The 15,838-nt window shown below is 39.4% G+C and overlaps 1 protein-coding gene across 1 annotated transcript in view; it reads left to right on the top strand.

The window, feature by feature from the left end:
* The first annotated feature begins 396 nt into the window (after nucleotides 1-396).
* Nucleotides 397-15,838, top strand: part of LOC126334571 (mitochondrial chaperone BCS1) — a 38,987-nt gene continuing 23,545 nt past the window's right edge. The window contains exons 1-3 of the mRNA XM_049996954.1: nucleotides 397-859; nucleotides 1,217-1,356; nucleotides 9,639-9,833. Coding sequence (XP_049852911.1) covers nucleotides 537-859; nucleotides 1,217-1,356; nucleotides 9,639-9,833 — 658 coding nt within the window. The 5' untranslated portion in view covers nucleotides 397-536. The remainder of the gene's footprint in view (nucleotides 860-1,216; nucleotides 1,357-9,638; nucleotides 9,834-15,838) is intronic.

Here is a 15,838-nt window from a genome sequence, read left to right as displayed (position 1 = left end):
ATCTTGGCGATCATTGTTGCTGCAGCTACATTATGGCCACTGACTTAAATTTCTAAGAGAACATCCACAATATAATCCGTTCTTTTTCTGTCTGTTTCCACGACGGGTAGCTCTCGGAAGCATCAGTTGTAGATAATTTTTAGAGAAATGTTTTATTACACTTTGTATCGTCCGTGACTTATGAATTTGTATTTTCCCGTTCTGTGATGTTTAAAATCTGACGCTCAGTTTCTACTTGCATATAATAGTCTAAATGTCGAGCATATAGTACAAGCAATATATTAAGCCATGATTTATGGTACCAATAGTGAACAGAAATAAATTTTGATACTTTTTAACAAAGGGAGTTGTAAGAAATATCAGGAACTCCAGTGGACCGGTAAGGTTTCTAGTTGTCGACAATCGACATCGATAGCCGAAGCTTGTTTCTAGTGATGAGTGAGCCAGTGAGGTATAGGTTAAGATTTTGATGCGTGGTGTTTTACTTGTTGGGAACGTGTTTTTGTGAAATATTTGAATCTGAAGAAGTTCTGAACATGACTTTCACAGAGTTGTTGTCAGGGTTATCCGATAACCCATATTTTGGGGCTGGTTTCGGTTTGTTTGGGGTGGGAGCAGGTGCAGCGGTACTAAGAAAGGTGCTTCAGGGAGGTATGATTTTATTTCGGCGTCATTATATGATAACATTGGAAGTTCCGTGTCGCGATAAAAGTTACCAGTGGCTGCTCCAGTGGATAACAGAAAAAGGCGCTAGACAAACCCAACATTTAAGTGTGGAAACTAGTTTCGAACAAAAAGATACAGGTCAGGTTAGAACCAAGTACGATTTTATACCCAGCGTTGGAACACATTTATTCAGGTGAGTTCAGAAGCTTGCACCCTAAAGTGACACGTTTAACATCATTAGATGATCGATGGCACATGTAAGTGACTAAATATATCGTCCAAGATCTGCCAGTGGACAGGCAAGTTCAGTAAAGAAACAGGTTAACTTCAGATTCTTACTTTGTAGATACCTAATAAATCACCAACAACAGAGGCATTTCCTATGCAGAAATCAGAGCACTGAGATTTTTTTTTCATTTGTTGGCAATACCATTACTTATTATTCACATAATGCGAGTTTATTAGGCGTACTTTTGATTTTTGTTTTGTTTCGCTGATCTGATGGATACACACAATTCATTGCTTTATTTCCTTGCCTTGTTTCTGTTAGATACCAAGGAAACTGGATCAGAGTAGAAAGAACAAGAGAGCAACAAACTCTTGACCTGCATATGGGCGTACCTTGGGAAACAGTTACACTCACAGCATTTGGAAAAAATAAAGGAATGTTCTTCAGTATTCTGGAAGACGGTGAGTCTTAAGGATCCAGTAACATTTTTTATGTTCAAATTAGTCATATGGTTCAGGTAATACGTAGAATCTTTATGTACAAATATATACCTGCTCATGCCTTCATACACTAAGTTCATGTATCAAAGTTGTAAGTAAAATTAGAAAACAGATAATTTTTACAATTGTATTAAAGTGAATATTAACTTTTAAATAATAGATTGCAGCTATCAGTCATTGGAATATTTATTGGCAGATCTAGATTTCGGCTAGCAACTAGCCATTCTCAAGGCACTATCCTTCCCCCCCCCCCCCCCCCCCCCCCCAAATGCATGTAATGCCTGTTGGTTGGCTTTGTACACAGTTCATGGAATCGCAGTTGAGTATTCCATGAACTGTGTACAAAGCCAGACAGGCATTACATGCATTGAAAAAAAGATAGTGGATTGAGAATGGCTAGTTGCTAGTCGAAATTTAGATCTGCCAATAAAGATTCCAAAGGACGACTGATCGCTGAAATCTATATTTACTAATCAAAATAACGGTCACTGCATGCAACAACCTCTGAGTGGAGGGTAACCTGATGAATATTAACTGCATAAGTTTCATTATATAGACATAGGCCTATGCAATACATTTTCCAACATGTTAGTAAAAATGCATGTTTTCTTTCTTGGTCAATTTCTGTGTTAAAATTAGAAAAAACCTTGTCATTGTTATATTGTTTATAGCTCTGGTGATATTCTTTCTGTGGTTCCCTAATCCTAGTATTAGAGCAAAAGCATTCACTGATGTATCACCTAATGTAGGAACCCATATTAGTTTAACCTATCATATTGCGTAGCCTATATAAAGTTAGGTTCTTAATTTTTAAAAATATGTAGTTTGTTTTGCAGTAGTGAATTGTGATAATTACGGTACTAAAATCCTCCATGATTAGTTTATGCTTGCTAGTAAATCTCTCTCCAGCCCCACTATAGATTCACAGCGCATTGCCTGTAGCATTTGTCCTTAGTTGTTGTTCATGTCTTATTTCAAGCAATGGAAAATTCAGGATCGAGTGTAACAATATTGTGAAAATGAAAATGGATCGACAGAAGTGTCTGATACCCGTGACGTAAGGGTGTTGTGGTGTGTGATGTCATGACGGCACGGAGTTTGGTTTGTGAGTGTGCCGTGTTTGTAGATGTCGTCGTGTTGTGGTTTGTTGTTCCCTCTGGTGGTATGTTCAGGGTTTTCGTTTGTGTGGTGTAATGGGTTCAGTTTGCTGTTGCTCATTATCCAGTATTGTTAGAGTGTGTTTGTAGTGGAATTCGTTTCAGTGAGTTAACGATTTTGTGGTTTTGTGTGTTCACCGTACATTGTGTGGTATTTTTATTAAATTTAATCGGTTTGCGGCTTTTCGGTTTAATTGCCGAGGTTGTCAACTGCTATATTTGTGGCGAAGAAATGAAGTTGGCTAAAGTTCCGGCATCTCGGACCAGGGACAGTTATATGTGGCGCGGTACCTGGTTCGAGAAGTCTAGGTAGGGGCATGCGCGAGAGTGTACTGGTGACTTATTACTTTTGTTATAGATCCCCACACAGTTTTTGTGCGCATCAGACTGGTGTGAGTGAGAGGAGTGTGCTTGATTGGTTTTCTTTTTGCCATGAAGTGTGTTCAGAGTTCATTAAGTACAGGGGTAAGCTGGGGGGGGGGGGGGGGCATGGGGTTGTTGTGCAGGTGGATGAGTCACAGTTTGGAAAAAGGAAGTATGGGAGGAGTAAGTCTGTGGTTAGTCTCGGGGGGGGGGGGGGGCTGTTGTTCCAGGGGTGGGTGTTCTGAATGTTTTTTTAGGGTTGTGGAAGGGAGGTCTGAGGCCGAATTAGTAGGGTTGATTGAGGAGTACATAGAACTGGGGTCCACAGTAGTTTCAGGGGATGTGGGGGGCTGTTAAGTCAGTTCTTGGGAGGGGGAAGAGGCGCTCTTCCAGCCTTCAGTCTCATTTAGATGAGTACTGTTGGCGGAAGAGTGTCCCTGAGGGCTATTGTGTTTTTTGGGTTTTCTTAACAGCTGTCAGTAAAATGTATAGGCTGAAAGTGGTTGGTTAGGGTGGTCTGAGTAGGTGGGTGGCTGGCTTCGACTCGGGGTGGGGTGGGTGGTTTATTTCGTGTTTGTGAAGGGGGGGCTGTTGGTTTGTGTTTTAGTTGTGGACATATATTTTTTTGAAGTTTTTGTTGAGTTGTAGAGTGTGATTGCGATTTTTTAAATGTTGCATTTGGTTTTTGTTTGTGGGTTTTCTATTTTGGGGTGAGGGGGGAGGTTGGGTTGATTTGGGGGGGGTTGAGGTATGGGTGGGTCGGGTCGGGTCTTTCTTTTGGTTGAATATTTTGTGTCTAAATTTGTTTATATTTATATAATAGAGGGAAATATTCCACATGGGAAAAATATGTCTAAAAACGAAGATGATGTAACTTACCAAATGAAAGCATTGGTATGTTGATAGACACACAAACACACACACAAAATTCAAGCTTTCGCAACCCACAGTTGCTTCAACAGGAAAGAGGGACGGAGAGTGCCCGAGTGTATACCTGTCCTTTTGTTCCCCCTAAGGTTAGTCATTCCGCTCCCGGGATTAAAATGACTCCTTACCCTCCCCCTTAAAACTCACATCCTGTCGTCTTTCCCTCTCCTTCCCTCTTTCCTGATGAAGCAACTGTGGCTTGCGAAAGCCTGAGTTTTGTGTGTCTATCAACATGCCAAAGCTTTCGTTTGGTAAGTTACATCGTCTTTGTTTTTAGATATATTTGTTTATATTTAGTTTGTCTCCACCCAAACACCCCCCCCCCCCCCCCCCCCCCATTTCCCACACTTGTCCCGTTAGTGTCATTAGGCTTTTTGTGGAAAGTTGTGTGTGTGTGTGTGTGTGTGTGTGTGAGAGAGAGAGAGAGAGAGAGAGAGAGAGAGAGAGAGAGAGAGAGAGTGAGTTGTGTATACATGAGTGTGTATGTGTGTTTGTCATCTATGTTTGGCGAAGACATTACTGGCCGAAAGCTATATCTGTGACAATCTTTTTGTTGTGCCTTCTGTGACTCAGCATCTTCGCTATATGGTAAGTAACAAATTTCCTTTTCACAATAGTGTTACATGCCATGTTTCACTTCACTTATTCATTTTAGGTGTGTATAGCAAAATGTATTCCCAGTAGTCATCAGCCACAAAAACAATAATATCCTAAACATGAAAGCCTATTATGACATATGACTGGTATCATTATTTGCACTTGGTCTATATGTAGAAGAATAATTTCACAATGGCAACCAAACATGAATCAGCAACATTCAAAACACAGCAAGTGAATTGAGACATAAGACTGGTATCATTATATTTGCTTAACTCTATGTGTTTGAAATACATGCCACAGTACCCGCCAGCTATTGGAAGGGAAACTAGGGTCATTGGAAGCATTCCATTCCACTCCACCTGTCTGCTTTGACCTGTGATGTAATGGTGTTGTAGTGTGAGATGTCACTGTTGCACTTCTTGAATTTGTTCATGTTTATGAATCTCATGTTGTATTTGATGGCGCCCTCTGGTGGTAGATGTTGATGTGGTCTTGGGTTCATTTGCATCTTGGTTATCACTATGGTAACATGGGTTTATTGCATTTGTTGGCCAACCTAGGTGATTTTGTTGCAGGCTTTTGTTGGTAAGTAATTTTGGTTTTTATTTTATTCTATAGTAATTGTGATGCTTTGTCTGTTTTGTGTTTATGGTATTTGTTTTTGTTTTGATTAATCTAAAGAATATGGGGGTTTTGGATTTTTGAGTTGTTGGGGTTGTGGTTTTGGAGCTGTTTTGTGAGCTACATAGGTTTGCGACGTTTGTACTTTTTTTTTTTATAGTAGATTCTACTTTCTGGAATTACAAATGAAATGTTGGTTTTTTTGGTACCCTGGGCTGTAGTATCAATATTTGTTTTGGGATGGTGCAGTGTTTTGTATAGTTTAGTTTGTCCCTGCCATAAACACCGTTTCCTGTGGTTGTCCTGTTCGTTTCATTTTTATTCTTAGGGTGAGGCATTCTTTTGTCATTTTTATTTTTGTTGAGGTTTGGTGACATGTGTATGTAGTGACTACATCATTGCCATTTTGAATATGTTGAAAGTAGGCACTTCCGCCATGTGGATGACATTGTGGGTCAAAGCAGGTGGGTGGAAGCAGACACTTCCATAATGCCAGAAACAAACAATATTCTCAAAGAAACCAAATAACATGCCAATATGATTATATCTTTAATGTCAGTTTACCTATTTAATTGAAGTTAAATCCATTACATTCACTAAACATACATCAATATAGTTATAATAAAAATCCAAAACACATCCTTACAGGATACTTTTCTGTAAAAAAATGTGCCATAAATCTAGACTATTGGGAAAGACGGTTAATAAAAACACTATTCAGTATACAAAGTAAACAATAGCAAAAATGAATACAACCAAAAAATATATCTAACCATAACTTTCTTCCAAACAGCAACCCATACTAACACTGTTGTTGCCCCCCTCCCCCCCCCACACCACCACCACCACCACCACCACCACGACCATTCAGACCTGCATCCCGCCATCCTGATTTAGATTTTCCACAATTTCCCTAAATTGTTTCCGACAAATGCCGGTATGGTTCCTTTGAAAGATCATGCCCAACTTCCTTCCCCATCCTTCCCTAATCTGATGGGACCGATAACCTCGCTGTTTGATCTCCTCTCCTGAACCAACCAACCCACCACCACTAGAACCACCATTACCACTGCCGCCGCAGCCAAATAATAGCCCTTCCAACAGCCATACCTACCTTCCTACAACAAAAGAAATTAAAATTATGTTAAGAGATAAAAAATATTTATTTCTAAATAAACAGTTAAAAAAGGAAACAGGTAAAAATATAGCACTTCCCTTTCTCACCATCCCAATCGGTCGATAACTGGATCATCACTGACACCTGTTTTGTGGGTACAAAACCACATGAATGAGCAATACCAAAAATAACAAGCTAAATAAACATTATTGCCGATAGTCAGCCTACACGTTTTGGCCAGGTTCACAAATTTTCTTTGTAGTAGCACTACATAAAAACATTGCTGCTATGGGAAGGAGCCATTTTAATACTTTTGATAGGTTTTCCTCATCATTTGCTTCCAATATGTCCCACCAACACAGTCTAACACTGAAGTGAAGTTATGGTACTCAGCATGTCATCTCCTCCATCGACATATGACTGTTAACTGCAATGCCAGATACATCAAACAAACAACATACACAACCACCTTTTACAGATAACGCCACATCCAACAACTTTTCCTGATATAAAAATTTACAAGAGTGTGCTCCAAAATATCCTCTTCTCACATGTCAACTTTCAGGTACTTGTCACACACCAATATGTCTTTGTTAGTGGTATAAACCACTATATAACAAACACATAAGTTCACCCAAATACACACAAATGCTACAATTTCCAGTGGACTCTATGAGAACAGATAGTCTGGCAAGGAGATACCATAACTCCAAAGCTTTTATCAGAGAAAATTTTCAGGTTCTGAAACTGTGCAACCTAAAGGATATATCTTAATGCAACATTGCTGAACAACGTGCAATATGCTCATGGCAGTGTATTTGCTTGTAGTGCAGATAAATTTTACAGGAACTTAATAGAACAAATTTGAAAGTAGGGGCTTGAAAGTCAGTTAGGAAAAGACAAAAATAGTGTACTATGATCAAACAAAAAATAGTACAAATTAATAAAAAAATGTTTAACCAGTTACTGAGTTATTTCATTGAGACCAATAATTTGGATGTCAAAAGAAATAAAGCCTAGAGTTGTTGTGGTAAATTTAACAGGGGATTTAAAACTATGCTTCTGAGCTGAAATTAAATCGTGTAATCAGTGCATATTACCAGTTTTGACCTACTGCAGTGAGGTGTTGGGTATTAATGCACAAATCATTTTAAAGTGAGGATTTCTCAGTGAGCTTTATAAAGATTTCTGTTATGTCAAGGGAGACAGGAAAACAGTCAAATTTATCAGGGAGCAGACTGGATTGGAAGATACAGTTAAGACTAACGGAATTAATATTTGTTTCAGTGGAACACTTATCCAGGTGAATAAGTTGAAGATGTACCATGGAAATTAGTTGACAGATTCTTAGAATTTAGAAAAGGTGAAAATGATGTTCTTATGGAAGCTGGATTGACAGCATGCATGGGCAGCGCAGCATGTATGTAATGGCATGCAGAAATGAAGAGGGGCACATCATTCAGCAGTTTATTTCAATATCATGTTGATGATTGTCATATTTTTGTTACTAACCCTCCTCAAAATTTGATTGTTAAGATATTTTCACTTACAACAGAATACATACCATCCTTTTTTACATAAGGATGTACATCAAGAGTAAAGACACGTATACATTAATGCCACTTTTGGTACAGTATATTGTCACCGTATAGTAGAGCCAATGAGAAAAGACCTTTGACAGTTGCATTGCAGTGGGTTTGATGTGGCCACTTCCCTTGATTTTGATAGACAATCATGTAAAGTGGTTTTGTAGGTCTCTCTACTACCATGTCTCAGTGTCATCACAGTTCTGTAGATGACAACTGTTTTCCCCAGCAGCAGTTATGGTTCACAATTGAAAGCTGATACCCAGTATTGCTAGCTGGCCAGGTATCTACTCTCACCCAATGTAACTTAGCCATATTGCTCATGTTAAATTTTTACTTTATACCAAAAACATGCTTTCCATCAAACTTCAGAACATAAACTTTCTGTTTGTGAGTTAGATGGCATGTTATTCTTAGACTGCAAAACTTTGTAAAATGAAGAAATGGTTCTCAATCGTGTCCCCAAAGGTCACTAAATATGGAGAGCAGGTGCACCAGGACATTCTTTTTCTGTAAACAAGTGTTTTATCTGCTAGTGGCTTTTGCTAGATGTATAGACACTCCTATCTTCAAAATAATTTCTTTCATGTTTGGATGGCTTTTCCTTAGGAGTGAAAAACCTGTTGCATTGGTTCAAAAGTAGTTCCCAGAAAATTATTGAATAAGAATGGTGTCATTTAAATTATGTGGCTGACAGTGATAGATTTCCATGGTTTTTTGAATTATTGATTTGGGGTGGGGGGGGGGGGGGGGGGGGAGAGGAGGGGGCAGTGACATACATGCACAGGCAGAAAGCGAACACTGACAATATTTTTTTAATGTCTATATTAGATTTTGGAACAGACCAGGTTGTGGTGACTGACTAATCTGTAACGTAGCCTGAGGTCCAAGTTAGGTTGGAAGGTTGCAGTTTGATTGTGAGTTGTTGAAGAGTAATGAAATTCTGTAGTGATTCTCAGATGATACCCTGCCATTACTCCCAATAGTCATACATTTTTAAAATTACAAGTATTGATTAGATTATGTGCTGAACACACATGTCTTTATCAGAAATGTTGCTATGTGGCAGTTGTTGAAAATATTGTACAACCAATCAGCTTTGCCCTGTAATTGTATCAAGTCACCTAATCAATTATAAAACTTATACAGTTACTGGGACATGGTACAGTCATCCTTATTTTAGCAGAGTATCATGACTTCCGTGGAAATATGGAATAAGAGGTTTTTGGGCGGAGACGTTCTTGTCATCACTTTCAAAAATATTAATACTGTGAAATTATTGAGACCCACATCACACAGAGGGGAGGTGTGGCATTATTAGTGGGTGCATAGCCTGTGTTTTGTACATTACGTAGTTGTGCTTATGTACCCAATAATCACTCCCCCCCCCCCCCCCCCCCCCCCCACACACACACACACACACACACACACACACACACACACACACACTTTTTCTTTCTTTTCCCGTAGTGTGTCTAACAATTTCATATGTATGTGCCATAAATCACCCTGTCACCACAAGTTTAATTTCAAAAAGTTAACCAAAGGAGAATGACAGTATTTAAGACTTAAGTTTGACGGCTTCAGTGTAACCAAATTCAGTACACTAGATCGCGTGTTTTGAGTGGCTATTATAAATATACACCCTTTATTAAAAAAGCAAAAGGCAGGAGGAGGGCTGATATTAATAAGCTTATTGATAGCTGATAAATTATATATTACAGTAAATATACTGTACAGCCAGCATTATGTCTCTGAAAAAGTTTGTATACTATAGTCTGTTGTGTAGTCCACATCATGGAGTACGTATTTCTTGGTGAGATAACAAATGTTTCATTAATGTGCAATTTCCTTAATCCAGTTTTTGTCCAGCTAGGCAGATGGCTCTCAGACAGCATGAAGGGAAAACTATTATGTACACTGCTATGGGAGCTGAGTGGCGGCAGTTTGGGCATCCACGGAAAAAGAGACCGCTGAGTTCTGTAGTTCTAGATACTGGAATAGCAGAAAGAATACTCAACGATGTGAAAGATTTCATTGGAAATCCATCATGGTATGGAAGCCGAGGTGAGAAGTTGACTGGCATAATCTGTGTATGTGGTTAATTGTTCATAACTTACAGACTTTGCACATGTTCTTTTTGTTGGTGACTGAGATTTTTGTTCTTAATTATATTTACCACACCAGCAATACCAGAAAAGCAGCATTCTGCAGCCCTCCCTCCAAATATCTATGTCTCTCCCCCCTCTTTCTCCCGCCACCCCGTCTCTCCCCCCCCCCCCCCCCCCCCCCCCCCCCCCCCCCCTCCGGCATACAGAATTTAGTTGTGCCCGTATATACTTAAGTGATTAGTATGTAATTTTACTTTCTCGTATTTTTCTTCTTTACGCTATCCTATTTTCAATGTTCCACATGTGATGATTAGAAATCAAGCAATTTTTTCTTCTAACAGATGCCCTTCATGTTCTCCTGTTTCTATACTATCACTGTAACCATTTACAGAGAACTTATGACAATTAGCAGTGTAGACACTTCTTTACAGTACAGTGATCGGCCACGTGCATTCCAGCTGTTCAGGCTGTGTGCTAAAGACTGTTTCATGCATCAGTCCTCAGCATAAGCAGCCAAGGATGGTAAAAGCTGCTGCCTTGTTGCGTTCAGAGGCCCAAAGAGCTGATGTTTTTTAAGCTTGAAAAATTGCAAATATTGAAATCAAGATAACGTTTTCAAAAGTTTCTCTTTTGTTTTAAGAATTTACTAAGATTTTATGGTCACATAATATGAGTAGGTCGAAGCAGGGGAATGCAATCAGCCGTTCAGCAGTTATTCCTGATACGGTTTTAACAGTTCACCTTCAGAAATAGTTAGCAAATTATGATCCAGAAATATACAGAGTCCAGAAGGCACTGGAGTAGGAATGAAATCATCACAGCAGAAAGTTTCTAATCTGCTTTGACTCAGTGCCGTACAACAAATCTGCCCAGTAGAGAGAATGTTATTCAAACCATCCATACCATCCTACATGAGATGCAAAATGAAGGCTCGGTGGGGTTACTGGGTACTGGGACACCTGGGGATACAGGGAAATGATGCAACAAATGAAGTGGCCAAATAAAGATGTAGAAGTGGTGTAAATCAGTGTGCAGGCCCCCAGCACACTATCACCTCATTGTCTGATAGAAGAGACACACATTAGTGGGAGAAAAAATAGTTCAAAGTGGTAAACAAACAGTGGTCAATCAGATTAAAACTGTGTGCCGGACCGAGACTTGAACTCTGGACCTTTGCCTTTCACAGGCAAGTGCTCTACCAACTGAGCTACCCAAGCACGACTCGCACCCCGTCCTCACAGCCCTACTTCTGCCAGTAACTCGTCTCCTACCTTCCAAACTTTACAGAAGCTCTCATGCTAACCTTGCAGAAGTAGCACTCCTGGAAGAAAGGATATTGCGGAGACATGGCTTAGTCACAGCCTCGGGGGATGTTTCCAGAATGAGATTTTCACCCTGCAGCGGAGTGTGCGCTGATACGAAACTTCCTGGCAGATTAAAACTGTATGCTGGACCGTTGTGCTTGGGTAGCTCAAATGGTAGAGCACTTGCCTGCGAAAGGCAAAGGTCCCAAGTTCGAGTCTCGGTCCAGGACACAGTTTTAATCTGCCAGGAAGTTTCATATCAGTGCACACTCTGCTGCAGAGTGAAAATCTCATTCAGTGGTCAATCAAATTGATCACCCAGGCATGGCAGACCTAATGCCAACCAGACTGATGGAAGTGATGCTCACCATGCAAATAATGGGACACTTGTCCATTGATATAGTTCCCTCCTTCAGCAGGAAGATCTGTCATTATGTGGTGCTTGTAGTATACCACTTTTGATGCAGTATGTTTTAACTAAATGTGTATATGTGGACATAAGAGGGACCTCGGTTTGGCTGGAGCTCTGTCCCCCATCCACACTGATGAAGACCATGTAAAAAATTTTAGGATACTATTAAATGTCAGACCTTGTCCCTAAAGTTTTGGGAAGAGTAAATCAATGAGCTCTGAGTGGAAAGCTTCACTAGCAGTTTAGCATTTTTATTCATTGATTTTAAGTGTTGTAAGTTCGTGCATCATAAATTCAGTTCTTACTACTGATAGGTGGATTTTGATATACTTGTATTACAAGCCCCAGAGCTTTGTTCAGTTTTAACTGTTTCAGCTGTCTCTCAGCACCACTGATTCTAACACTCATCATTTTAGTGGTACAGCAATTCTAAGGCAGATTTGAAAACAGAGTTAAGCATTTCAGCTTTTGCTTTGCTACCATATATTTCAATTCCTGTCTCACTTGCTAGCGACTGGTCACTAACTTTGGTGCCACTAACAGTCTTTATGTACAACCAGAATTTCTTTGGGTTTTATGAAAGATCATTTGACAGTATTGTGCTATGTAGTCATTCAAGGTTTCACTCACTGCTTCCTTGACACCCAAATGTGTTTCATTCTGTCTAGAGTTATATGGTTTATTTTTCATCTATTATGTAGTAGGCTATCTTTCTTTAGAAGTTTGTTTACAGTGACTGTCTACCTTATAAGGTCCCTTCCATTATGAACTGTTCTTTTAAACTTGAGCCACAGTTCCTGTACATGCCTCTGTCTTCTGCTGAAAGTTTTAAGTTCCTCGTTGAGATATGACACTAATGACTTTTTATCTAGTTTACTGAACATATATATCTTTTTGCTTGTTTTATTTACCTAAGCACTTCAGTAATCATTGCTTCCACAGTCACATCAGGGTCGCTGATACCAGTTTCTATGTGAACATCCTCAAAGAGGTCAGGTCTATTTGTTGCCATTAGATCAAATATATTTACATCATGAGTGGGGTTCCAAACTGCATGTTCTAGGTAGTTTTCATTGAAGTCACTTAGTTATGTTTCACAGGATACCTTATCACATCCACCACTAATGAAACAATAATTTTCCCAGTTCATTGATGGATGATTAAAATCTCCACACTGATAACTTTGAATTTAATCTCCAAAGTCTCCACCTATGATAACAGTATGATTAGGAACTTCCATACAAGTAAACTGAGGTTATCTCTAAAGTTTCCAGTAACATCAGGAGATGAGTCTGGTGAGTGATAGGAGGAGCCAGTTACCATTTTATGCCCGTCCCTGACACTGAGTCTTGCCCAGTCAAACTCGCATGCAGCTTCAGTTTCTATCTCGTGTGTAATTGAGTGACAGATTAAGGTTCTGTTCTTAAGTCGAGGCCTGATGCTCAACTTAAGTGGAATCTTTCTAAAGTTTTACCCAACTACTGCACCACAGGCGACGTGCATGCTTATAACATCCCCAGTCATACATGAAGGCAGTGCTCAGTAACAGTGACAGTTTCTCTTTCAGATTCCTCAGAACAAAGTGACCCTTTGTATTAACACATTTTCTGGTGACAGCCCTTTCCAGTTGTCTGTTTGTATGACTACTACTTGTAACTCCAATACTGCCTGCCAGCAGTTCCTGTTGGTGTGGCTGCTCTAATAATTATTGATTTCTTACCTGAAGAGCTTCCACGGGTGGTGCTGGACAGTTGCGTATGGTGACTTCCCCTGTCTCGGTCGCTTTGTATAGTCCCATCATTCTACCAATGTAAACTCAGTTTATTAGGCAGCATATGCTATCATTGTAGGACAGTTATTTTACTTTCAATTCCCTTTCAATAATGAAATGATAATCTGTCATCACATAAGATAATGTCGTTTGTTTTATATGTAAGAGTGACTACTACTTTTTGCAACTGGATTAAAATGAACCCTGTTTCACCTAAATATTCATTACATACAGTATTCACTGTACAGATAGGTTTACAAATTGTGTGTGTGTGGTTTTTTTATGAGACAGAGTTGAAATGGGTGTTGGAAACTGCCTTAAAACTGCTCCCAGACTGGCCAGTGTATTAAGTTAAAGATGTTAATCTGACATTTGAATTGGTTTAATATGGGAATAGTCACACTTCTGTCAAAACCTACTGTGTGTGTGTGTGTGTGTGTGTGTGTGTGTGTGTGTGTGTGTGTGTGTGTGTGTGTGTGTGTCCATCCCATTCCTAGCTAGTTAACATCAGTTGAAACCCATATGTTAAATTTCAGCCACCAACATGAACTATTGAAACTGCTTGATGTACAACCCTGAATTGTACCACTGTGCGAAGTGGCCCTCTTTTGGCACAGTCTCCATCTGCTTGTCGGCAAACACTGAATCACTGATAGAAAGAAATCGTAGAATAATTAAATATTCATAGAGTAATACAACCTACATTTTCTCCATAATGTTTCTTCCACAGTTGTATGGAAAATACGCAGATAAGTGCAAGGTTTCCAAAATGTCACTCTTAATTTTGTTTCTTGTAACTATTGCAAAAAAACTGGAATATTGATGTAATGATCCAAACATATATTTTTGCGTGCCATGAACATACAATTAAGATCATTTGACAGGCCTATGAATTGCAAGCGGACTTAAATGTTTCCATAAAAAATTGGGCCAGAGTTAGGAATGAATCAGGTCTGATATTGATATGTTGTGAGGAATTCCATACACATTTAGTCAGATCTGAAAACAAAGGATAGGTAAACTAATTGTGCATGTGATTGCTACTTGAGAATTGTCTTACAGTGGTAGACTGGGAACCTCAGTAATTTTCCGATTGTAATGTTTTCCCTGTTGATATTATGTATAATACCTTCCACTGATGGAACAATTCTCTAACAGTTGAAGTTCACTCATCATTACCTGTGGACTCTGCAGTCTCTCTTCTATAAATGTAAGCTCAAAATTCTACTGATACTAATTCAGAATTTTAATGACCACACCAAGAACTCAGAGAGACTAGATTTGTTTACACAAAATGGAAGAAGATTGGAACACACAAAAAATATCTACCTTTCCCATTTTTCCAATTTACCACAGGTGTGGATCATGGTTTCCACACTGTAGAAGCCAGTGACATTTACCAGTAAAAGTCATGGTGCACAGCTCTCTTAAAATTTTATTGACAGTATCTCCTTTCCTTTTCAATATCAGCTAGTCATCATCTTCATCATCATAAGTCATTGTGCTCATTGCTAAGTGTCGTGACCCCATGAACCAAGTATCTCCATCCCGGACGGTTGCCAGCTTCTCTTAGTGCCTGCTGAAGAGGTAGACTGGAGATCATCTTGATTTGATCTGTCCATCTGCTCACTGCTCTTCCTCTTGGTCTCATGCCCTTGATCTTTCCTTGCAAGACTATTTTCTCTAGATTTTCTCCATCTCTTCTCACAATATGGCTAAAGAACTGGAGAATTTTTTTGGTGACTTGAAAAGAAAGGCATCTGGGGATATTGAGTTGTTCAATAATGGACACATTTGTTATTCTTTCGGTCCATTTTGTGCGTAGCATCCTGTGCCAGGACAAAAGCTCAAACGCATCAATGGGCTGTTTGTATCTGGCCTTGAGTGTCCATGTTTTGCAACCATAAAAGAAGCAGAAAACACAAGTGTTGCAACTAGCCGGACCTTTGTGCTATTTGTTATTGCTCTGCTCTGCCAGATCTTGATGAACTGCTTCATAACCACTCGCCCTAGTGTGATCCGTCTTCTTATATCGTCTTCACAGCTTCCGGTGCTGCAGGTGGTTGACCCAAGACAGATGAAGGAATGCACGACTTCCAATTCCTTTCATCGACCTGTGAGCTGGATCTGTTCTTCTCAATCAGTTATCATGAGTTTGGACTTGCTGAGTTTGATGTCTGATCTATATGCTAGACTAAATAGCATACTTGTTAGTAGCTCAGCAAGTTCATCTTCGCTTTTACCTAAAAGCTAATATGTAGCATGAAATGCCAACCCCAAGTATGATCTAATAAGATAGCATATATAGTTCCCAATGTCATGTTTTCTGACACTTTATTGCATCAAACCTTACTAAAAATGACACCTGTGGAAATATATTTAACACAGTGTATATTCGCGCAGGCTTAATGTTTTTATGTTTTTGCATCCGAACTTGAGACTTTCAGTGTTTTATTTATGTGTTCAGTTTGCAG

This window comes from Schistocerca gregaria, chromosome 2 (assembly GCF_023897955.1).
Source record: "Schistocerca gregaria isolate iqSchGreg1 chromosome 2, iqSchGreg1.2, whole genome shotgun sequence".
Lineage (NCBI taxonomy): Eukaryota > Metazoa > Arthropoda > Insecta > Orthoptera > Acrididae > Schistocerca > Schistocerca gregaria.
Note: the sequence above shows the minus strand (reverse complement) of the source record. Positions and strands in the feature narration are given on the sequence as shown.